Raw genomic sequence first — 22,979 nt, 5'->3', positions numbered from 1 at the left:
CCTAGATTAAACTCAAATAATTGTTTGTATTATTAGGTACTATTTAAACTGTTCTTTTTCTGTTACAGGTGTATTAGTAGTGAATGTGACGTGGCGTGGTAAAACCTATGTCGGGACGTTATTAGACTGCACGCGTCACGATTGGGCACCACCCCGCTTCTGTGACTCGCCTACTAGTGACTTAGACGCTCGCACGCCGAAGGGTCGCGGTAAACGTGGCCGGGCGGCAGCTAACTCTACGCCTGGTAACGACTTGAGCAACTTTACTGAGACGAGAAGTTCTGTGCACAGTAAGCTCCGCAACGGTGGCAAAGGTCGTAGAGGTGCGCAAGGTTCACCAGCTGCGAGTCCGAGCCCAGCGGCGTTCGTACCACCTCGGCCAGATCCGGCAGCGAAGCGAAAGTCACGCGGACCGGAGGAGGAGCAGGAGAAGAACAAGCGACGTGCGCCACCTCCTACACCTCCTAGTGGTTCGCCACCTGCCAGTCCTGTATTATTGGAGTGTCCCGAGCCGAATTGCAGCAAAAAGTACAAACACATTAATGGGCTTAAGTATCATCAGAGCCATGCGCACGGTGCGGCTGATGACGATGACACTAAGGAGGGCATCACCAGCATGTCGGAGAACGATGAGAGCAACATTGAAGCGCCAAGCCCTGCCACACCCGTGAAATCGCCAGCAGACAAACCCGAAGGTACGCCGGTGAGGGCAGCAAGTCCGGCGGTAGCAGGTTTGCCACCGGAGACACCGCCTCCACCTCCGAGGGTGCCATCACCAAGCATAGAACCCTCTACGGCTGTGCTTGCAGACAAGAGCATCGTTAAACCGGGTGTACTAAGGTTCGGTCAAGATGATTTGCCAGCGCCCACGTCTACGGCACCATCATCGAGGCAGCAGCAAACTGTGCAGCAGCAACAGCAGCAGCAACAGCAGCAGCAGCAGCAGCAGCAACAGAATCAATCGTCATTAGTCTCGTCGAACCCTCCTCAGAGCCCCAGTCCCCATCCCAGTCAATCACCCAGGCCCGTGCCTTCGCCGCATCCAAATACGAATATTCCCCAACCCCTCAACATACCGCAGCCGCCACAGCCGTCGCAAGTACAACAATCACATCAGTCGCAGAATCCGCTGTTGCAACAGGCACAACAAGCGCTACAACAGGTTAGCCAAACGTCGCAGCAGTCCTTGCAGCCAATTGTTGGCAGCCAGCAGCAACAGCAACTGCAGTCATCGGTTCAACAACTGCCACCAGCACATCAGCTGCAATCAGTGCAGCATCCTCTGTCGGCTCAACTGGGCCAGCCTGCGCAGGCCCATGTAGTGCAGCCATCCGCGCTGCAACAGCAGCAGCAACAGGCTAGTTTGCAGAGTATAGCGAGTCAGCATCCGGGTCTACAGAATCTGACAAGCCAAGTATCACAGCAGGTGGCCGGTCTGCAAACAGCGCCGGCACCGCCGGGTCACCCGGGTCAGGGCGTGCAATCGCATTTGCAACAGTATCCGAGCGCTGTATCGTTGCATGCTGCTGCGGCAAAAATGCCACAATTCAAGGTAAAGCCTACCGCGGCGCTGATGCCGGAACAGGATAAGAGTAAGACGAGTACGGACGCGCGCGCACCCAAGCCGCAGGGCTATAAAAAGAAATCGCGAAAATCACCTGGTGGCAGTCCGCATCCGTCGCCACTCGAGGCGCCGATCGTCGATTCGGCGCGTGAGGATGTACAGAGCCCGGCCTATTCGGACATATCGGATGACGCGGCACCGGTACTCGAGGCTGAATCAGCTGATAAAACGAAACAGAATCAGGAGAAGGACAACAAGGCGACGGCGCCAGCGCACTTGCCTCATTTCAATATATATCCGTACTATGGTCAACCGCCTTACTTGGTGCCTAACGTGCCAGATAGTAAACCGGTAGTGGACCAGAAGCCGAGCGATCTCACGCCCAAACAGGATATCAAACCGCTCAACATACCGCAGATGCCTTCGATGGCGAGCTTGCAGAGCGTCGTATCAGAGAAAGAGAAGAAAGAGCTGAGCCAGCCGGTACCACAGCCGACACAACAGCCTCACTATTATGGCGGTTATGGCGGATACATGCCACCAGGCTATCCTTATCAGCCGCCACAACCGATGTCGCAGCAACAGCAACAACAACAAAGTCAGCAGTCCCAGGATCAGGAGGCGCATGAGCAAAAAGCTAAGATCAAACAGGAACCGCAGCCGCAGCCGAGTCTAAAGGACAAGCAGCATGAAAATCATCAGATACTCAAGGAGAGTATCGAAATGAAGAGCCAGATGAGCCCGTATCACGTCTATCACGGCTCGCAGAGTCAACGAGCGGCACCGCCACCTCCACCGGGACCTGTTCAAGACGATAGAAGGTATTATCTATATCCTGGTGAGCAGAGGCGGAAGGAAGAATCGAGCAAGCAGAGTCAACAAGCAAAGGCACCACCACCGAGTCCGAAGCATCAGCCGAAGCAGGAAAAGCCGCAGGATCTTGGCAAGAGCGAGGACTCCAAGAGCAAGCAGGAAGGCGTAAAGCCAACGATGGAGACCCAGGGACCGCCGCCGCCGCCTACCTCGCAGTACGCTTATATACACCCCAGCTATATGCAGCCGCAACACTATGGTGCGCTGCCATTTGATCCGGGCCACCCTATGTATCGCGGTCTCAGTCCCATGCTTGTGCCTGGCCCGTATTCGAGTAATCCCTACCTCCACCAGTTGCCCAGGTATCACGCGCCGGAGGATCTTAGTCGTCCGCCTGGCAAGGCGCTGGATCTGTTGCAGCATCACGCCAATCAGGCGGCGTATTATTCGGCGCACAAGATACACGAACTCCAGGAACGCGCGCTCAAGTCACCGACACCCAAGACATCCGCAGCATCTGCTAGTCCGTCGTCGGCAGGCCCAACCCCAGCTCGACCACCGAGCGGTCCGCCTACGTCGGTTGCGGGTCCGGGTCCGCCACCGGGTCAGGGCCAGCAATCGTCTGGCAAGCAGCAGGGTCAGCCGGGTAGCCAGCAACAACAGCAGGGCGCGGTGGACGCCAGCGGCGGCAACCTCGGCAAGGATACTAGATCGCCGCCGCCACAACGACACGTGCACACGCATCATCACACCCATGTGGGCCTGGGTTATCCCCTGTTGACGGGACAGTACCCCGCTCCCTACGGAGGTAAGCCTCTTGTCCGACCCTGACAGTAAGGCGACCCGCGGGACCCATCGAAGCGAGAATCGCAGAAAAAACGAAAGGGAACCGTGAGCGTAATGAGCAAATGCATACGTTGTGCGTGCGTGTGTTTAGGGCAACTTTTGCGTTGCGCCGTCGGCGTATCGTGCACTATGTGAACTCTGACTATCGATGAAAGGTGTATCACTAATTGTTTGCGACTGATCTCCAAGACAGTACGTTTTGCCAATAGTGGAAGTGACCGTACGTCGCGACGTGTATTTAGACTTTTATTACCGTCGCATCGACTCGATAGCTTTTATTAAATCGAAGTTTGGATTCTTCAGAAACTTCGCGTTAAAAGTCGGCCTCTATAAAGCTAAGTGAACGATATGATATAACTGCATTTTAAACATGTACATTCGTGCACTGATGTGTTCGAGGTCGAATCGAGATGGGGATGACTCTATGACGGCGAAACATTTTTAGTTTTGGAATGAATCTGGACGTTGTCGTCTGATAAAAACGGGTAAACTCGGCCAGGTATTATTTAGCGCCTGAGTATCTAAACCGTACACCATATTGGTGCATAAGAGATGAAGAGAAGTAAAAAGGAAAAAAGCAACTTCGAATCCTGATTTGCAACAGGAACTCGCAGCGACAGGAGCCCTCCGTTCGAGAGTTGCGATCCACGCGCCGAGTCTCCACCGAGGTACTATTTTATTACCAGACCAATAAGAGACGCGTTTCTTCTTTTGTACAAAGGAAAAAAAGAAAAAAACAGGAGAATCGAACCTCTTCTATGTGGGTACCGTGTTGAGAATACCGGGACCCAGAAACGACGCTTGTAAATAATTTATCTTCGATTGTACATTCTGCGATCATGAGAGGCGACTCGCGCTACTGGCGGTGCATTTTTTTAATGTGTATACCGGGCGTCGCGGGCATAGCGCGCGTTCTCTTTACGACGGATTCCTGAATACAGAGTTTGCAACTCGTCTTTTCTGTCGAGGATTTATTTTCGCTTTCACTTTCAAAACTATCTCACACGATTGAATATTTTAAATTAAGTTCATCTCTTAATTTAGCCAAAGATGAAGACCTGCTTTGCGCCTACGCATTCATCATTTTATTCATTAAAATGTTTTGATCATCGGATTACTCCGAATTTGAATTAAGTTATTTTTAATATCATTTCGCTTGATATAATCGGCAATGCCTGTAATCAAGAGAAAGTGTGCGATGCCGTGGACATCTTGTATATTTATACATATATACATATACATACATGTATGAGTCTTGTAGTGAATTGGATATTTTGGGAATATTGGAATATAAGTGCGGCCGCGTGTGTGTGCGTGCGTGCGTAGATTAGCCATGTAAGCTGTGTACCGCAAGTAGGGCGCAAGTAGACATTAGACGTATAGTTCAGACTGTGATAATTATTTATCGTGCTTCTTTCCGGGACAGGAGAACAGGTAACGGGAACTTTACGGGCGAGATGACCCAATTCTGGGGATGGTGGGCACCCACGTAATAGAGATGACGGGGAAAACGGACTTCGTCGAGCTTGATATTCATATCGACGCCAATGCTGACGTTATTGACTGCGGGATGCATGGGAAAATGTAGTCCTGAATCGAGTGCTACAAGTTACAAGATCTATATGCCGAAAAATATTTTTTAACATCGAAAAGTCAAATGCAATTTTTAAACATCCGCATTCCAGAAATAGAATAGTTTCTCAAAGCATCAACCATTAACTTCATTGCTTGATATCAAGAAACATTACCTTCACATTTTCTGCGCTCTCAAGACAAAAATTCGGCATTTGGATTTTTTTAATTTGTAGTATTTTGTCCTCGCAAACGTGATACGTATATTCGCGTTCGCATACATGTATCCTCCATTAGACGTCAGTAGTCTTCCACAAAAGCTTCTTTTGCAGCAAAACGGCCGTTAAGACTTTATAGCTTTCTCATTGTGATTTTTGCGTTCAATCGCGAGCGAACGTTATGATTTGCGTCACGAGAGTGTGCGTTTACGATTTGTAAAATTGTTGTCCTCTTGCTGTTTTCCATGTATAGATACAATTTCTATAAATCTCAAGTTATTTTCGATATTATCGATATTACGAATAAATCGTGAAGTAACGTTAAACAATGTAAAGAAAGTAATAGTTTTCCTCATATTTTATCTCATAATAATCTGTTTACTTTTATGCTTTGAAGATCGGAAAACGAGAATATATTCATGGAATAATAGAAACACAATATAAAGTTCTCTGGATATTGTTTTCCTGATCGTTATTTACCTGTCTTTCTTTTCACATTTGGAAATACAGTTATGAGATATAATCATTGTTGTGATTAAGTATTTCCGAAAAAGGAAACTTATATTTCCAATTTATACATAGACTATTCTGATCTCTTCTTAGTTAATCTATTTTAAATTTACTTTATTATTATAGAATTCCATTTTACGTCTCTGAACTTCATGTTATTATCATTACTCTGTACGACAGTTTGCTTTAATAAGACGTTAATAACACTCTCGTACGCGGAAAACGATCGCCAATCACAGCGAACTTAATCGACCAAGTGTACGCTTATGCAGCCAACACTGCCAGGACTCTCGCGTGAACGAGGGAAGTCCGCAATCACGCTAGGGAATGCATTATAGGCGCAAGATCATTGAGACAGAAAAAATAGAAGGAGAAGGAGAGAGAGAGAGAGAGAGAGAGAGAGAGATTGAAAGAGAAACGATCGCTTAGGTACATGCCACTTTATGCTTTCCCATCACTCCTCATACACATATCCGTCGTAATTTTTCTTCATAGTGATGGAAGTAACTCGATGTTTAGGTATCTTGAAATATACGGGTTTTTTCCCCTCGAACGTAGCTGAGCTCGAGGACGATGCGTTTCCTGGAAGATTCTACCCTGCGCGTTAACGATCGTCTCGAAGATCTTGTCTCGAAGAGTCCACTTGCCAGTGCACGATTTGTGTTAGGACAGTCACAGACTTCTACTGCGTCTTAAGCATCATAATTCATCGAGAGGAGCATAATGCAACGTCATTTCGCTCCATTACTTAGATCCGTATGGTTTCCACGCATCAGTGCTAAATGTAGTAAAGTTGGATAGTTTCGAGTTTCACCGAGGTAGTATATCGTATTACGTGTTTGACGTAAAAGAGACTTTAAACAGACATTAACTCTGTGCAATGAAAATGTAAAGTATTTTATCACGAAAGATTGATTAGATTGCAAAATCGGTCTAAAAGATATTCGAATTTTAAGTGTGCTTAAGAGTGTTAATATATTAACCGATCAATGCCTCGTAGCCTCAAGAGTCAAGACAAACAGTTTCATATATGTTAATTGTTTATCAAGCTAGATTTAAAATTGTTATATCGATCAATTGTAATAAAAATATGCAAAATATTCTTAGTAAGTGGTGTTTCATAGAAATTATTCTTTTCATGTACAAAAATTGCATTGAAAAAATAAAAATTCAAAAAATAAATCATGATACTATTTTTATTCAAATTAATTAAATATGATACATCACGTACAAATGTGATCGCAGAACTATATTAGTATGATACTTGATATCTGAATAAAAATAATAATTTTCTTTGCAATTTACAAATTGATGAAAATGTTGAAATATCATTTCCATAGTAGAAAATAATATTTCACATTCCTTATTTAATATTGGTTCAATTCAAATAGTATGAAAGCTGACAATAAATTTCCGGCAACGCAAAATTGGTGAACTTCACTATAAGTACTACTAATATATCTCGCATACGAAGATGCACGAATGCATTCTGTCGCGTTAATATTAATCAGTGATATCCGTCAACAAGGCGTACCGTTAATTCACCGTCCGCGGACACCGGAATGTCCGTCGGGGAACCTTTTGGGGCTACGAGACGGTCGAAAGACAGAAAGAGCCTGTCGATTTCGGGTGCCGCGGGTCGCCACAACAGCTACAACAAGAACAACAGCAACGGCAACAGCTGGGAAACAGACGCGCGTGTTAGTAGGCGCTTCAGAGTTGATCGTGACGAAACATTAATGGCCTGCTGTCTCTCTATGTGTGTTGCAGCGGCAGTGCTGGCAAGTCAGCAGGCCGCCGCGGTAGCCGCCTCGGTGATCTCGCCATTCCCGCCCAAGTGACCCGCGGCCCCCGCCCCCGTTCTACCCGGCGGAACCGCCGGGGGCAGCTCCGCCGCACAGGCCCACCACACGCATCCTGCGGCAGCGAGCGGCGCGTCCGGTGCGGGACACCCGCACGGCACCGCTGCCAGCGGTGGCAGGCAGCCGTAGGAAGCATGGACAAGAGCGAGCGAACAAGCGGGTGTAGCCGATACGGGCCGCCGCGAGCTGCGGAGATGTTCCACGTGCTGCGTCCTCGGCCAGACCAGGATCAAGGTGTAGCCAGTAAAGAGAGATGTTCCTCACGGTTGCGAATGTGGTGCCCGCCCGTTCCCGACAATTGAAATTGGAATTCTGAAAGATTTCAGACATTTTCTGAAGGATCAAGACATTGGAACGATATAAGGATTAATACGGTTAATGACACATGGTGGATGATTTTACTACTCCTCAACAATGACTGAAGTATCAGGAAGTCTGAAGACTGGATGAGATAGCGAAGACTGGTTGGGTTTGCTGATGGTTCACCGACGTTAGGGGATAACGACGACGCTGATACAGCCACGAGAGTAGGAGAGGGAACGGTGGTGTGTTTGGTGTGTTGTGTTACTCGCTTCCCTCGATGATACTAATTGGGGCTTTAGGATGACAATGTGGTTCCATGTGGTACCCTCCGCAAACTGAACTAAATTAGGATGCGGATTCCAGACGCTAATTGTGGTGGTCGAAACTGCGAATCACGACCGTTGACGATATCAGAACATACGGACGAAGTCAAGAAGACTCTTGCGAGACTCTCCCAGGAAATTCGCGACTTTCCAAATTTAGGTCTCGACGGGCGAGCGATAACGATACATATATCGAATTCGGACGTACGACAAGAGACTGAACCCGACCCCGACGCACAAATACGATATATCCAACCTTCGGACGTCATCTAACAAAGTGAGCTGATCGTGATAGGTTCGATGAGACGATCGTTAGCGAACAATCCTTCGACGAGATGGACGAAGATGTATCGAAGACGCATCAAATCGATGGTCGCGCGACGAGAGGACGAGTTTTCTCCTTACGCACTTCTGCGCCGAACGTCGCGATGCCCTCTCACGTCTGTCCCCCGTGAATTCACGTGCGGACGAGCCCAACTCGTTGGATATACCTTGTGTAAATAGTGTATGTATGTCGAAAGACACGCGCCGCGTAGCGTACAGACTAGCCTTCGGCTGGTGTAAACATAAGTGATCAGAAGCTCCGGTCTTGGTTCGAGGATCGAGATCTTCGATGGATTTCGAAGAGCACGACCCGTCTCGCGAGATGGGCGTCCTCAAGCAGGATCACGAGCAAATACCGCCTTGTTTTAACGTATACTGAGTTCGCTCAGTTTACCGCCAAAAAAATCGCGCTGACTCCTCGTGATGATGCTAGATTCTGGCAAACTCGATTTCTCTTTTCATTCTGATATGCAATCCTTAGACGAACGATGTCTGGATAGGACTGTAGCTTAGAAAGAAACGGAGAATTATTGAAAAAATTTTTGTCTAAACTTGTAGAGAGCCTAGTATCTGAGCCGGACCATCCAAGGGTCTAGTCCGTACCGGGATGAGGCGTGAGACGCGCGCGACGGCGGTCGCGAGGAGCAAGCGTCTCGTTAGACTGAAACACGCGAGGACGAACGGCGCCGTCGGCGTCCCCGCGTTCACGAGGGCCGCGCTGGCACGGCGAAAAATCGTTGAGCGTGAATTTAAGTGCGTGCCCGGGTGCGAGCGCGGCTCCATCCCCGACTCTCAGACTCGAGCGTGTGTGTCGAGGCGAAGTGAAGTTTTTATCGAGCGTTTAGAAGCTTAGGAGCGAAGCGAGCGATCGTGTAGCCGTGTGCGTGTGCGCGTGTGTAAAAGAGAAGAAATATAGCGATCACGTAGACGAAAGAGAATAGCGAATCGCGTGTGTCGATTGCCTTGTATAAGCATAATGCGTATATGCGGGTGAATGTGCGTTTCCGCGAATGTATGGTAAATGTCGATGTATTTTATTGTAAAGAGACAAGAAAAAGATTGTAAGAATTACATGAGCGCAAACTTCGATTTTTGTAGAGAAATTGTATAATTCGCTGATAACTTGTCTCTTAGGGGAACGGAGAGTTCACGAGTGCGTATCGATCGATCGCTTATATCGATAATGTGACTAGAGATCAAGGGAGACGGAAAGAGAGCTCGTCCTCGTGAGGCGCGTACAATTAAAAGGAAGAACGAGAAGAAAGAAAGAAGAGAAGCAACACGTAACGCGATGATTCTAAATAATTAAGTGACGTTAAGTGGCTATAAATTCGATACTAGAAAACGCTATTTGTTTATTAAGGTAATGGTAACCAGTGATGCGCTAAAGTTAGAAAAAGGAAAAGAGGGACGGAGAAGGGGGCAGGGGCGATATCAAGTGAATAGGTAAATAAGAGAGAGAGAGAGAGCGAGCGAGAGAGAGATGCAAAATTGCATATGCATATGCGTAACTATATGTATAAATATATATGTACATATATGTATGTAAATATACATACATATAAATACATATAAATATATATTTATATGCTTATGTATATATGTATGTGTACGTGTATGTATATGTATGTATAAATTACATGTTTGTTCCGTAATGACTATCATGATTATGATTATTAATTATATTATTTTATTACTATCGTCAGTGTGAGGCGAGGGAAAAGGAGACACAGAAAGGAAGAGACGGAGAGATAGGCGGTGATAAAATTTTTATCGGACAACGTTCGCAAATGCCAAATCAAAAACTATGAGAACGGTCGATGATGCGTTTTCGCAGTAGGAGAACAAAAAAATATTTAATAAAATGGAGAATAGGAGAGAATGGCAAAACACAATATACGCATCCATTTTGTCGAACATAAACGAAACCGCGATAGAAACGTGCGCGCGCACTTTTCACAAGCGTGAGAATTGCGTGTATGTATGTATATCTGTGTGTATACGTATCAGTGAGAGAAAGGGGGAATGAGTGAAAGAAATAAAAAGTTGAAAACTGCCTCAGTTTTAGTGGGGCGCCCAGCGGACAAAGGGGTGGGCTTTAAAAGAAATACGTGCTGGTGCTGCGCTGTGATTTTTGTAAAAAAGAAAAAACGCGTAATAAAAAGAGGAGAAATCGATCGAGAGGGAGAAAGAGAGAGAGAGAGAGAGAGAGAGATAGAGAGCGCACCAAGAAACGAGGAGCCTGATCCTGCGGGATCTTCATGAACATGAGAAAAAAGTACGAAACGATGAAAAGGAAAGAAACACGCAGAGAGATAGCCTGAGTACCTGGATCCTGCCCTGGCCGCGCCTGCCTCCGCGAGCGGAGTTGCAGACGAGAGAAGGAAAGAGAGAGAGAGAAAAAGAGATAAATGAGATGTGAGGAATGAGAATGAATGGGAGAGAGAGAGAGCGAGAAAGTGCGCCGCGTCGTTTTCTTCATTTGTACAGGCTGTAAAATGTATTCGCTTTTAATAAGAAAGAAAAAAAAGAATTTTAATATAGATCGTTAATCGCTAATTAGGGGATATATATATAAATATATATATGTAAAGCGAGGAGAATGGGAGTCGTCGTCTCCGAATCGCAGCCCTCGCAATCAGAGAGTCTTATTGTACCTACACTCGAATCGCACGTTACCGAGAGACAGGGTTGCAGCTTCGTGGTTCAAATAGGACGAACCCGTCCTTGCACTCTTCCTGCCCCCCGTCTGCCCCCGCTCGTCCTACGGGCACGCGAGATCCCCTGAGACGCGCAACTCGCCCACGTGTAATAGAAAGCGAATGTAATTAGCAATTGGAGACAACCTCCGTGTTCCGAGGATACGACACTGTAGCGAGTACTATGCATATTTGCCAGAACGTTGCATAATCGATCGCGAGTATCGTGAGAGAAAGAGAAGCTCGTCGTGTGTGTGTGTGTGAGAGAGAAAGAGCGAGGATGAATAGGTGCAGTGTAGGCGTGCGTGTGCGTGTGTGGATGCGTGTGCATGCGTAAGAGTAGAGCGAGAGATATAGGTAAGCGCGAGTGGTAAACGCTGCGAGAAGAGAACTGAGACATAACATAATAAACCAGGACCCTTATTCTCGTCTCCTTTTTTTTAGAATGATATAAAGATAGTGAGTCGTTGCGCTTTATATATTATACATCTCGAGTATATGAATATACGAGTAAACATAACGTGCAGAAGCAGAGGTACAGAAGAAAAAAAAAACATCTTGCAGGCATCTTGTCGTTAAATTGTAAGATATTGTGTTCAAACTCCAGAATGTACTCTGATCCCCTTCCTCAGACTACTATATATTAAATATATTGTGCACTATGCTCCAACATTGTCCATACAAATAAATATATTGAAAAATCTCAAAAGTCTGCCTTTATTTCTCATTACCTTGCGACTTGAATACCTATTCATTTTTATCCCATTCTCTGCTAAAGAAACATCTATCGTACAATCACAATATCAATATAAAATCAATGTAAAATCACAATATCAAGCGCTTTGGTGAATGTACAGATTGAGTCTCTTACCTTACATTGTGACACAAGTAACTTCGTTCGGCAACTTTTTCTGTAGACCAAGATTTGAAGAATCGATCACTCGAGACTGTGAAAAGAATAAGTTGCTAAAATGCTATTTTGTGAGATTAAGAAATCTGATAAACCACTCAATATTTGGAATAATCTTACATCCCAGGCAGCACATGTTAGCCTAATATGTTTCTTAGACGTATCTAATGTCTAAGAAACATAAAGTACCATTTAAGAAACGGTTTAAATAGAAACCGTTTTTAGACCTCAATTTTAAAAACGTATTTTTCACGTTTCCACAGAAACGAAAAATGTGTTTTATTAAATTGATTTGAAATTATATAATTAATATAGAAAAAATAGTAATTTCTACTTACTTTGCGAGTATTAATTATTTTTACATCATACGTTTCAATGTACTCGATTATGGAACAAGAGACAAAAATCAACACAAGTGTGTGTGATTCCCACCTCTGATTCACCAAGCGACCGATAAATGGCCAGACGTGACGTTCTCGCAAGTAACATTTGTGTTATCACCTTATAAATAACCATCCGGAAAACTGATCCAATACTCTTTTCTTCTTCTTTTCTTTTGAAACTTTTGAGGTCACCATTACTTGAAGTGATATTTCAAAAGAGTGAGATTCCACTACACGAAATTTAGAGAGTAATTCATAAAATATAAAAATCTAGTTTTTTACAAAAATGTGACTTAACTCTGTCTATCTTTGAGGCACTGATATATAGAACTGATAAATATTTTTCTGATGGTTTCTGAAACGTTTTTTTTGCCGAAAAAGAAACGTTTCTCCTAACGTTTTTTCGTTGGACATTTTTCTCCTAAATAAACGTTTCAAATACAATGGTTATGAAACGTTACGGCAAAACGTTTATGAAACGGTTTTGAAACCAATGTGTGCTGCCTGGGATACTCCAAAATCTAATTGATAAATAGTTGATATATGATTGATAAATAATTGAAATTTATCAAGGATAGTAGTAGCGAAATCAAAAGATCTCCGTATAGTTTTACAATTATACTATTAAAAAGTAAGAAAATAAATTTCTAATCCACGCGCGCGCCACATTTTCTAGCAGTATATAGTGGAGACTCGTAATGGAATTTCTGAGAACTAATTCTTAGCTGTCAAGATTGCGGTCCAGCTTCAAAGGCTTCAAAACATTTTTCTATCCTTTTTCTTCTTTCAAATAAGCTTTTTGGAAGCATTTGTAGCGCTAAGCGGACTACATTCTAATCAAATATATTTTAAATAGAAGTGCAAATAAATTGGCGTTTAAATTGGGCCGTGGCGCCATCTTTCAGAATTTCTTGAAACTATGATGCAGTCAAATGGAGCTCTTCAACTCGTCAGGTTGAACCTTTATAGAGCTTGACGTATGTAAGGTTGTGTAAAGTCATTCCAAGTATTTTTCTGCGTGGAATAAAGATTGAACAGTTATATTAGATTGACTTGACAGGTTTCTTAATCTCACGAAACGGCGCTTTTAACGACTTACTACTCCTTTCACAATTTCGACGATCTTTTTAACTCTTTGAGCTTTGATTTACGCAGGAAAAACTGAATGAGTCCATTTATGATAAAGTCTACGTGAAATGCTCAATCTATACGTTTATCAAACTTTTATTTTGCAGCTCGTGAAAAGTAATATAACACAGCATAAAGTATGGACGAAACTGATATTTTACATAAACTAAAATCACAGAATCCCACTCTGATATCACATGTAAATATTCCAACAGAGATATTAGTACACATTTAATATTTGAGTTATTATACAATTGCGTTTTTGCAGGCAATATCCAAACTGATTGAAATAACGAAGAAAAAGAAGTTGGAAGCAGAGAAGAGGGATATTTCAGAGGTAAATATTTTATTCACTAATGATTTCGGTAACTAACTCCTTTTTACACGTTTCTCCGCTTCGCAGATACCAGAATTCAAGTTACTCTCGTCGAAGTGCAACAGTGATGATTCCATCGTTAGCACATCCGCGTGTCAGGCACTGGTCGTACTCGTTGAAACTGGATTATGGGATGTCAAATCTGCGTTGGCAACATTCATGGCATGCCTGTCTTCTTCAAAGTATGTACGTATGTACAAAGGCCATTGGCATTAATGTATAGCGATGAATATTTATCTCAAGTTGCTATTAAGAATATTTATTTCACGTCGTTATTAAACTTTGTAGAAATTATCAGGCAATCACGGTAGCTATGAGCCAACTGTTGATATTAGATTGGAAAGCGTGCGATGAACGCGACAGGTATGCTCTTCAGGTGCCTAATCAACACCCGTTCATTACAATCCTGAATCAGGAGAAGCGTAGCTGGAGATGCGTGCTGAATCAAATGAAACTGATCATGCATCATCGTGACAAACAGTATGATTTCTTGGAACGGAGTGCAGAATTGTTACGACCTGTATTCTTGCACGTGTTATGCGATCCGTCCATGGATTGGTCGGACAGTTGCAAGCGGGAGATGTGGCAGCTTATAATCAAATCCGACAGCGCCTCGGACTTAAAAGCTGAGATCCTGCTCTGGTTGTGTACCAATCGAGCGGACAATTGCGTAGACGCGAATTGCCGGGTGCTCGAACTCGCGGAGGTCTCGTTGCTGAAAGCGGACAAGGAATACTGCACGGCGCTGGTACCTCTGATAGCGTCTCTGACGATACAACTCCTGGAGTACGGGCATGAGCCAGTGCAAAACTTTTGCGCGATATTTGACCTGATTGAACAGTGTCACAACTACGTTGGAAATATCACGGTAGTTTTAATGACGGAAATAATTCTGGTGTGTCCCGCGGCTTACTTGTTCACCGCCCTACAAATATGTGAGTGTATGATAGATAAAGTGCAGTAAAGTTACACGCGTAAATTGTTTTTAAGTAATAAGAAATTTTTAAATTTAAATTTAAATTGTTTTTAAATAATAAGAAATTTTTAATTTTTTAAATTTAAATTTAAATTTAAATTGGTTTCAAATAATAAGAAATTTTTAATTTTTTAAATTTAAATTTAAATTGGTTTTAAGTAATAAGAAATTTTTAAATTTTTAAATTTAAATTTAAGTTAGTTTCAAATAATAAGAAATAAACGCTAAAGCTCTAATTTTTACGGATTCGACATTGCAGGTGCGATTATCGTGGACAAGATGCCGTGCAACGTTATATTATTGAATGCGTTATCTGCATCCCTGTTAAAGTGGCTGGCCTATCCCTCGTTGCTGTGCTCGGACGCGCTAGCCACAGCAAAAGAATTGTTAATCAGGATATCGTCAAAAAGGGGGACCGACAGCGACGGCGACGCCGCTATCACGAACAAGGTGCTGCTCATGTTCAGCCATAGCAATAGGTACATCCAACTTTACATGGAACTCATCCGCAGCCTGCAGCGCCTGGAAGATGACGTTCTACTGTGGTTGGACAACTTGTCGCTCGCACCGATCGACCTGCGATACATGTGCAAGCTGATATTGTGTGGGATCTTCTTGCACAGTGACGAACCTCTCGTTGTACAGAAAACGTGCGGCATTCTCGTGCAAATAACGAGAGAGATCAACTCCTTCGCGTCGCACATGCTGTCTCTGTTGCTGCACAAATTAACAAAGTCCCGTGACAGCGCCACCGCGGAACGCCTGCTGCTGGCCCTGCCGGAGTTCGCTGTGTCCAAGGAAAACCTGCCGATCATCGTTCATACGTTGGACACGCTGTTGAACAGTGGCAAGCCACTCAAGTACCTGGCGATCCAGCTCTACCTGAAGGCGCTGGACAGAGAGCCGCGTTGCTACCGTTTCGTGTCCGCCGCTCTGATGGACACGTTAGAGAACGACCGCGACTGGCACTCGGACGTGACGTGCGCTCGTGCGATTAAATACATCTGCGAAAACCGACCTGAGCACGGCGAGGAGCTCGTGCCGCTGCTCTCGCAAATCCTGAACCGCTGCGTCGACTCGAACGGCGGTGCAGCCAGTGCACTCGCGCTCGATAGCATCTCGGCCCTGTGCAAGTCCGCGGTGATAGGTATCTTGCAGCTTGTATCTTCAACTTTTTTTAAACTCGTTTTTAAGCATGACTTTTTATTATATTGTAATTTCGGTAATTATTTACTCTTAAATTTTCCGTAATTTTCTGCAAAATATAATGAAATAAAAATTGACCTTTTGTGATTTTACTCGACAGGCATCTGCTCGACTTGGCAAGTGATAGCGCCGAAAATGCGCAAGGAGAAGCGCACGGCAGTCCTGGGGAGTCTGTGCGAGCTCCTCGCGGAGGTGCCCTCATTTCCATTTCGTGCGGGCGACGATTACGATAAATTCATCGTCGACGTTGTGACGCACTTGTGGAGCTACGTACTTTATCAGGACACGAAGATCGCAGGATCAGCTTTCAAGGCATTGAGATCCTACCACCTGGAACGAGTTCCTCTTAGCGCGTTGCCTCAAGATTTCAAATTGGACTTGGTGTCGCAGGCGTCTTCCGGCAAGGTTGACGAGACCAACAAGTCCGAAAACGCGCTGCAATACATACCGAGCACTTGTTGGATCGAGATGTTAAAGAAGGTGAACAAGAACGTCCTCTCGGCTGCCGGAAATCTTCTGATATTCTACATTGAGAACGAGTTGAGCGGCTTCAGGTCGCGAATATACAGCTGGCCGCAAGGAGAGCCGCAGAATTTTAAATATTTGCCGGAAAGGAGTGTGATACGGGCCGTCGGCGAGTATCTGAGACGAGGCGACAAGTCGGACCCGAATAATCAACGAGTTATGGTGGAATGTCTGCGTATATTCGCTTACAGGTACAAGAAACCATTGCCGAACGTGAAGTGGGATTTCTTGAAGGAGACCATGGAGATGTCGGAGGAGGCTCGGGAATACAGTTTGTCCATTGCGAGCCGACATTCTCAGATCTCGTCGTCGGCAAAACAGTTGACGGAGGGTTTTCTGTCGATGTACGCGTCTGCGTCAGAAGCAGGCCGATTGTTGCTGAACGAGAAACACACGGTGCTCTTCTCGAATCTCGACGAGCTGTGCCAAGCTATCCAGCCGACCACCTTGAAGCAATTCCTCGAGACTTCCCTCGCTTATGTCATTGTCAGAATATCGTTCGATGATGAAAAAGCGATTGAGTTGTTCAACTGCATCATGTCTTCGTACGTTAGCGCTTTAAAGAGCGACGTGATACAAATGGGAAATCGCACATTGCTGTCTACCGTGCTGGAGGAGCTGTTGGAGAAGGTCGATTTAACATCGAAGCGTTACGAGAAATATTTTACAGCTACAATGGAAATGTCGATCAAAGATGTCGAGAAAATGACGTCACCCAGCGTTTGGTGGACGGTAACGCCGGAGAAACTGAGGAACGCTATCGTTATCAGAACCGAATTAGCTTTCAAACGATTTATTGGCACACCACTCACTTGGCTGAACGAGCTTATTGTCGCGGCTGCGTCCGACTCCAAGTGCGTACCAATGGCGGTTACGATAGACGCAGTCTTCAGATTACCCAAGAAGTATTATTGTACGTTGTTCGATCTTTTTTTTTTCCAGGATGCAAAGGCATTTGTTAGAGAATATACAAAGGGTACAGACTGACTTAAGATTGGAGAAATCCTGCGATCTTGGATCGCAGAAGGACTGGATTCTGGATTTTATGAATCGCATCGATATGCTCATGGTGGAAACGTCGGAGAAAGAAAGCAACATAGTTTTTTACTGCGACATTTTATTCGTTTTAGTTATCTGTCTGTCCGGCATGGACTGTCTGCTACCGAAAAAAGAACTGCTGATTACTTCGCAAGATATTAGAATCAGATTGTTCCCACAAGCGATTTCTATGCTTATCGACAGACAGATCTGGAAATCCATAACTCGTCAGGTATTTGGAAATTTATCTTTCTCTTTCGCCAGCTACAAATATTACGCATGTTATAAAGATATCCTTACGATCTCATATTTCTTATTGGCTAGAGAAACATAATTACATATATTTATATGTTGCAAAATTATATATTACATTTTTTGTTACGAAATGAACGATACATTTATCATACATGAATATATTACAGCTATATTGCATAATCAAAATTTTTCTAGATTATGAAGTGGCTGAATCACATGAGAACTAATTCCACACTTGACGGGTATACATCCGCATTTCAAAGCGCATTGATTTTGTTAAGATACGAAGAAGACTATAATTCACAATGGATAAATTATTTATCAGTCAAAACTTGTATTCACTGAAATGTATTCACACGAGATATTTTTCTATAAAAGGAAGAGAAAGATTTAATTGACTTACTCATATTACTCAGCCTTGTTCTTCATTAAGTCCTACGATTACAATGAACATCTAGATACATCTGATGCGTTGCTCAAATGCCTATGTCTCAATACTAATAAAATAACAATTACATCAAGCCTTGATAAATATATGTACATACATTTAGGTCCATCTTTTTATTGCATAATTAGCATTCAATTGGTCAAATTGTAAAAATGTTTTGTTTACAACGGTAACGTGTAGAAAAGGATATGCTAATTACTCATTATTAAAACACGTAAGTATTGAAGAGGAATGAAAAGACGAACGGAACACTTCGGTATATTTAATTATTTCAGAGTTATTTCTAAATTGTATTTAGAGATATGTATAGATCCGTGCGATCAACTCTATTTAAAATTGTATTTAAAATTTAAAACTGTATTTAAAATGTAATACTGAATTATCTGAATTTTATAACTGACAAGGAAATTAATTATATTAAAAAATCACTGACAATGCTAGAGCATGTCAAACATTACATGTAAGATAAGTGCTTTAAAAGCGCTTGCACGTGACAAAAGACTTTAAAAAATTCTGCTCTATTACTAATTAGCTAATTAGCTAATTCTCAATCATATCTACACTGTTCTTATATACATCAGTGCTTTTCAATATCTTATGATACCTAAGCAAAGTGTGAGAACTATTTTATAAGGCGTCACCACGCATACGTATAAAAGTAAATTTATATAAACAGGTGTATCAAAGAAATGTTGCGGAAAGAAGCATACTAGCTTGCCTACAAAATGTATTATTTGATAATACTGATAATACTCCTCGAACAAAATAACGATCTTAAGTGTGCTTAAAAGTAAAAAAATGCATATTAACAATTCCCAACTAAATCGTATGTTTCATTTACACGTAGAACTTGATGCAAATTATATCGGTATCATACCTATCTACAATTTCCTCGTCACATATGTTGTATGTGACGACACTCATAATGCTACACGGACGTCTCGCTGTTGTCTAACGTCATTACCGTTAGAGTATTCGGCCTGGAACCGGTCAAAATTTGTTCCTCGGGCGGACGCATTCTGGGTTCCAGAATATTTCTCTTTGTCTCCACGCTTTTCTTGATCGGCGTGCGACTAGGGCTGGACTTTCTACTGCTCGGATATGACTTCAGTAAACGTGCCCTAAATATTAATAAGCGTTTCATATTATATCTAGGTAGGTCTAAGCATTCTTCTCATCAACGGACATACTTTGAGATATTTAAAGCAATTTTGAATGTTGCTTCTCGACACTTTTCATTATCTTGCTAGGAAATTGATGATTAGGGGATAAATACTTACGCATCCATCAACTTCAGATACAGGCGAGTGTACACTTGATATTCCTCGTCACCGAACTCAGTAGGATCGTGCCTTGCGTGCTCGTACAAGTCGCAGAACTGGTGAATCAGGCGTTGGCCACTTCCGTTCAACGGAGTGGCCAGTGTGGTGAGCAGGTATGCCCTCAGGTTCTCCGAAGGATGTCTCTTCAGACAATTGTCGTACTTGGTGATCTCTGCTTCTGCGAACGTACTCGAGTTAGTGCTGGATCGGACGCGACGTTACAACGATGCAATTTACCCAAGGTCTTCACATCGTCCACCGCTTTCAGCCTGTAATAATGCGGCGGAGCTTGACTCCCTGGAGTCAGGATGTACCTAGGATCACTGATGAGTTGTGGTTCATACTGAATTCTAGGTATCACCTCTATTCTTCTCTCAATCTCCTTCTTTAAGGACTGGAAACACGTTCAGTATAAATATAGATACAATGACACCACGCATAGTAGGTTAACCTCAAAATTATCACCGTGAAACGCACCTTTTTCGCATCGTGCCCTATAGGAACGTGGGGTCCTCGACGAGATCTCAGAGCGAATCTCATGATCTGTCGTTTCGCGAAGATGAACAGCAGCAGTATCGTCAAAACGCCCGCCGCTATAAATATCACTATTGTTACACCGGACAGTTCTTGTGTCATTTTTGCACAATACTCGAGGTGATCAGCCTCCGTCAATAATTGTCACAGGCGCTGATCCTTACAGGAAGCTCATGTATCGCGACGTAAAACAATAAGCTGCAAATTCTGCCTCGAGTTTTCGAATAGAAGCATGTCTGATCAGCTGATCAGCACATCGGCACGGAGTCGTATCTCGCGCGCATCGCTATGCGGACGAAATGTCAGCGATGAGAATCATTTATCACAAGGGTATTTATACCTCTTGAACATTTAAGAAAGGGCAAAGCGTGATTAAATAATATTGCTTTCACGAGTAAAGCTTCGTAGAGAGATATCGAACATAAATTTGTGTGTTGGAAATGTACTTGAAAATGTATCAACCATGTATTAAAAAATATACCAACCATATATTAAAGAATATATCAACTAAGAAAAATAAATTGGATTATGATTCCTGAAAATATTCAATAAGTTAGAAAATTGTGAATATTTGATTATTCATATTTATATTATTATTATTAAAATAGATTTTTACCCGCTGTTACACACGTGTTTCAACCATCACATACTTCTCAAGAGGTTTTCCATGGGTCTTTTGAATAATGTCTCATTCACGGCGATGATCTCACCCATTAGATTTTTCTGCTCTTCGGACAGCATCGTATTAATTTTTAAGAACGACAGTAAGAGCTTGCCGAAGTTCTTATCTTTGGAATAACAAAGTGCCTTTCCCGAGAATAGTTTCGTAACTTTGTCGATCATGTTATGATCAAATCTGACGGATAAGAAATTTTGCAACATGGATATGTGCCACGACTTCAATTCCTCGGTATTTGCAAGAAACTCTCTGCAAGGAAACATTAAGTGATCGTCATTAAATCTGTTCACCGTTCTTAAAGTAGATTTCACTTCTTTTTTTTTTTTAAATTAAGATTTGACTTGAAATTACGAACATAAGAGACAAATGTGAAGATCAAGTTGCTTAGATATCAAAAGATAATTATTATACATTAACAGATTTGCTAGAATCGGCTTAACGCATCGTGCAATTATGACACGTACTCTAGCAGGACCGTTCTTTTCTGCAGATCGAATGTATTCACGATAGTAGTGATCAACGTTGTGTCTTTCAACTCAGCGTTGAGAATAGGAACAAATATAAATCGTTGGATCTCATCAGGAAATGTTTTCACGCACTCTCCGATTGCGGATGTCAGCAATCGAGATGGTTCCTCAAGTTCAATTATCTGCGGTCACAGGATCATGATTAACGCACAAGGGAAGATCAGCGCTGCTAATTGCAGTTAGTAATTCACTACCGATACCTTTGGCAGCAGCAGATGCGTGCACAACACATTGAGATATTTCATTCCCTGCTCGACAGTCATGTCGCTCATCGACTGGCACAGATTGTAGATACCCTTTGAACCCAGCTTTTCCGCCAGTTCGTCTGCCAGTGAGATAAGATCATCATTGGACAGGCTCTCGAATTGAGCAAGGTCCAGCCTCCCGTTGTTACGTTCGAGATTCTCGCAAACGGACTCTAAAATGTCACACATCTGCGGTAGAGCAGCTACAGAGTTCTCAGTTTCTACTTGAGGTCGTTCGACTTGAGTGAAGAAGAACTGGGTGGATGGTGTGTCTAGCACGGACTGACGGCACATTTGAGATTCATTATCGTCTGATCCAGCATCATCGTTATCAGTACTGCTGTCTTCATCTGAGCATATTCTTTCTTCATTCTAAATTAAATAGTTTGCGATATATAACTTGTATTATATTGTAATTATTTGTCTGCACATGCAATTTGTAATAATGTTCAGGAGTATGATTAAGTTCAATTATTCCATTCTAATAAATTCAGAAAAAAGATTTATCTATTTAAACTAAATGTTTCACGCAAAATTTGCAATTGAAAAATTGTAATTTATACTCAGCATCAGGAAATTAGGAACTTGTGTGTAATTCTAACCTCTCCCGCTATCACTTTCCACGTGGAATTGGCCTGAGCGATGTTTTCCTTCATCCTCCTCCTGATGGATTCGAGTTTCGTTGTGGTCTCTTCCGATAATATGTATTTTTGATAAAAGACCTCCGAATCCGTATTTTCCCGCATCGGTTTGTTTGCATCGCCTTGTTTCGCGCATGTTCCGTTCGACATCGTGATTCAGTGATGTACGTACATACAACATTTACAGGAGAATCATCAGGAAAAACCTAATCATACAATGTTACAATTATAAATATATAAATTTATAAATACATGATTTTTGCTGTTATTTTTGTTAACATTACAACAAGATAATTGTATAACGTAACAAGATGCAATGAGATCTCCAATATAATGCTATAATTCAATATAATGCAATCAACCGGTTCTCTTTTAGTAAAATTGATGATGGAATAGAAATAAGTTTAAGAACTTAATCAATGATATACTTATGTGCAAAATTATTAAAATACTTATACAAGAATATGCTCTATCTCATATAATTTTTAAATAGTATATGCAACGTATAGTTTGCTTGACCTCGCTGAACTCAGTTGGCTGTCGACTGATATCGATAGACTTTGTCCCACTCATCTAATCTAATCTCACCGATTTTCGCCGATCTTCACCTGATATCGCTGAATCTCTGACCTCGGCTAGCCAGAGAACAATCTCGATTCCCGCGGTCCGTTTTGCGGTACAGCAGTCGAATAATAGTACTCGATGCGGAGAAACCTGTGCATTCGTCATATCGCGGGCCGCATCTTGCGTTA

At 42.9% G+C, this 22,979-nt stretch overlaps 4 protein-coding genes across 14 annotated transcripts in view; 2 read left to right on the top strand and 2 right to left on the bottom strand.

Annotated features, from left to right (window-relative positions):
* The window catches only part of LOC105275886 (zinc finger protein 608), a 150,484-nt gene extending 138,741 nt beyond the window's left edge, over positions 1-11,743 (top strand). For all 6 annotated transcript variants that reach the window (XM_020030513.2, XM_020030509.2, XM_026973904.1 and 3 more), the window contains one exon: positions 69-11,743. In XM_020030513.2, the coding sequence (XP_019886072.2) occupies positions 69-3,208 (3,140 nt within the window). In that variant the 3' untranslated portion in view covers positions 3,209-11,743. The remainder of the gene's footprint in view (positions 1-68) is intronic.
* A 1,490-nt stretch (positions 11,744-13,233) lies between these two features.
* On the top strand, positions 13,234-18,239 carry LOC105275892 (focadhesin). Of its 4 annotated transcripts, none has more exons than XM_011333077.3 (9): positions 13,234-13,304; positions 13,563-13,654; positions 13,724-13,792; positions 13,859-14,013; positions 14,120-14,766; positions 15,067-15,954; positions 16,114-17,392; positions 17,481-17,808; positions 18,027-18,239. In XM_011333077.3, exons 2-9 carry the CDS (start codon positions 13,595-13,597, stop codon positions 18,174-18,176), a joined length of 3,576 nt encoding a protein of 1,191 aa, XP_011331379.2. In that variant the 5' UTR covers positions 13,234-13,304; positions 13,563-13,594; the 3' UTR covers positions 18,177-18,239. The 4 variants fall into 4 exon arrangements, with proteins under 4 accessions (XP_011331379.2, XP_011331380.2, XP_011331378.2 ...); XM_011333078.3 differs by having other exon boundaries at positions 13,295-13,313; XM_011333076.3 differs by lacking the exon at positions 13,234-13,304 and having other exon boundaries at positions 13,325-13,654.
* On the bottom strand, positions 17,659-20,634 carry LOC105275891 (uncharacterized protein C1orf43 homolog). 2 transcript variants are annotated; one of them, XR_893305.2, is made up of 5 exons: positions 20,079-20,634; positions 19,839-19,995; positions 19,560-19,779; positions 19,157-19,400; positions 17,659-17,840 (listed from the first exon to the last, which is right to left on the bottom strand). XR_893305.2 is itself a non-coding variant. In XM_011333075.2 (4 exons), the coding sequence occupies exons 1-4, from the start codon at positions 20,235-20,237 to the stop codon at positions 19,208-19,210; spliced, it is 729 nt and encodes a 242-aa protein (XP_011331377.1). In that variant the 5' UTR covers positions 20,238-20,634; the 3' UTR covers positions 18,396-19,207. The 2 variants fall into 2 exon arrangements, 1 of the variants encoding a protein (XP_011331377.1); XM_011333075.2 differs by lacking the exon at positions 17,659-17,840 and having other exon boundaries at positions 18,396-19,400.
* LOC105275889 lies at positions 20,564-22,961 on the bottom strand. Of its 2 annotated transcripts, none has more exons than XM_026973518.1 (6): positions 22,836-22,961; positions 22,189-22,433; positions 21,542-21,958; positions 21,279-21,463; positions 20,752-21,063; positions 20,564-20,670 (listed from the first exon to the last, which is right to left on the bottom strand). In XM_026973518.1, exons 2-5 carry the CDS (start codon positions 22,375-22,377, stop codon positions 20,778-20,780), a joined length of 1,077 nt encoding a protein of 358 aa, XP_026829319.1. In that variant the 5' UTR covers positions 22,378-22,433; positions 22,836-22,961; the 3' UTR covers positions 20,564-20,670; positions 20,752-20,777. The 2 variants fall into 2 exon arrangements, with proteins under 2 accessions (XP_026829319.1, XP_019886077.2); XM_020030518.2 differs by having other exon boundaries at positions 22,747-22,845.
* Between the last annotated feature and the right edge of the window lie 18 nt (positions 22,962-22,979).

The sequence above is a fragment of the Ooceraea biroi genome, chromosome 11 (genome assembly GCF_003672135.1).
Source record: "Ooceraea biroi isolate clonal line C1 chromosome 11, Obir_v5.4, whole genome shotgun sequence".
NCBI lineage: Eukaryota > Metazoa > Arthropoda > Insecta > Hymenoptera > Formicidae > Ooceraea > Ooceraea biroi.
The sequence above is the reverse complement of the archived record's forward strand: the minus strand, read 5'-3'. Positions and strand labels throughout refer to the sequence as shown.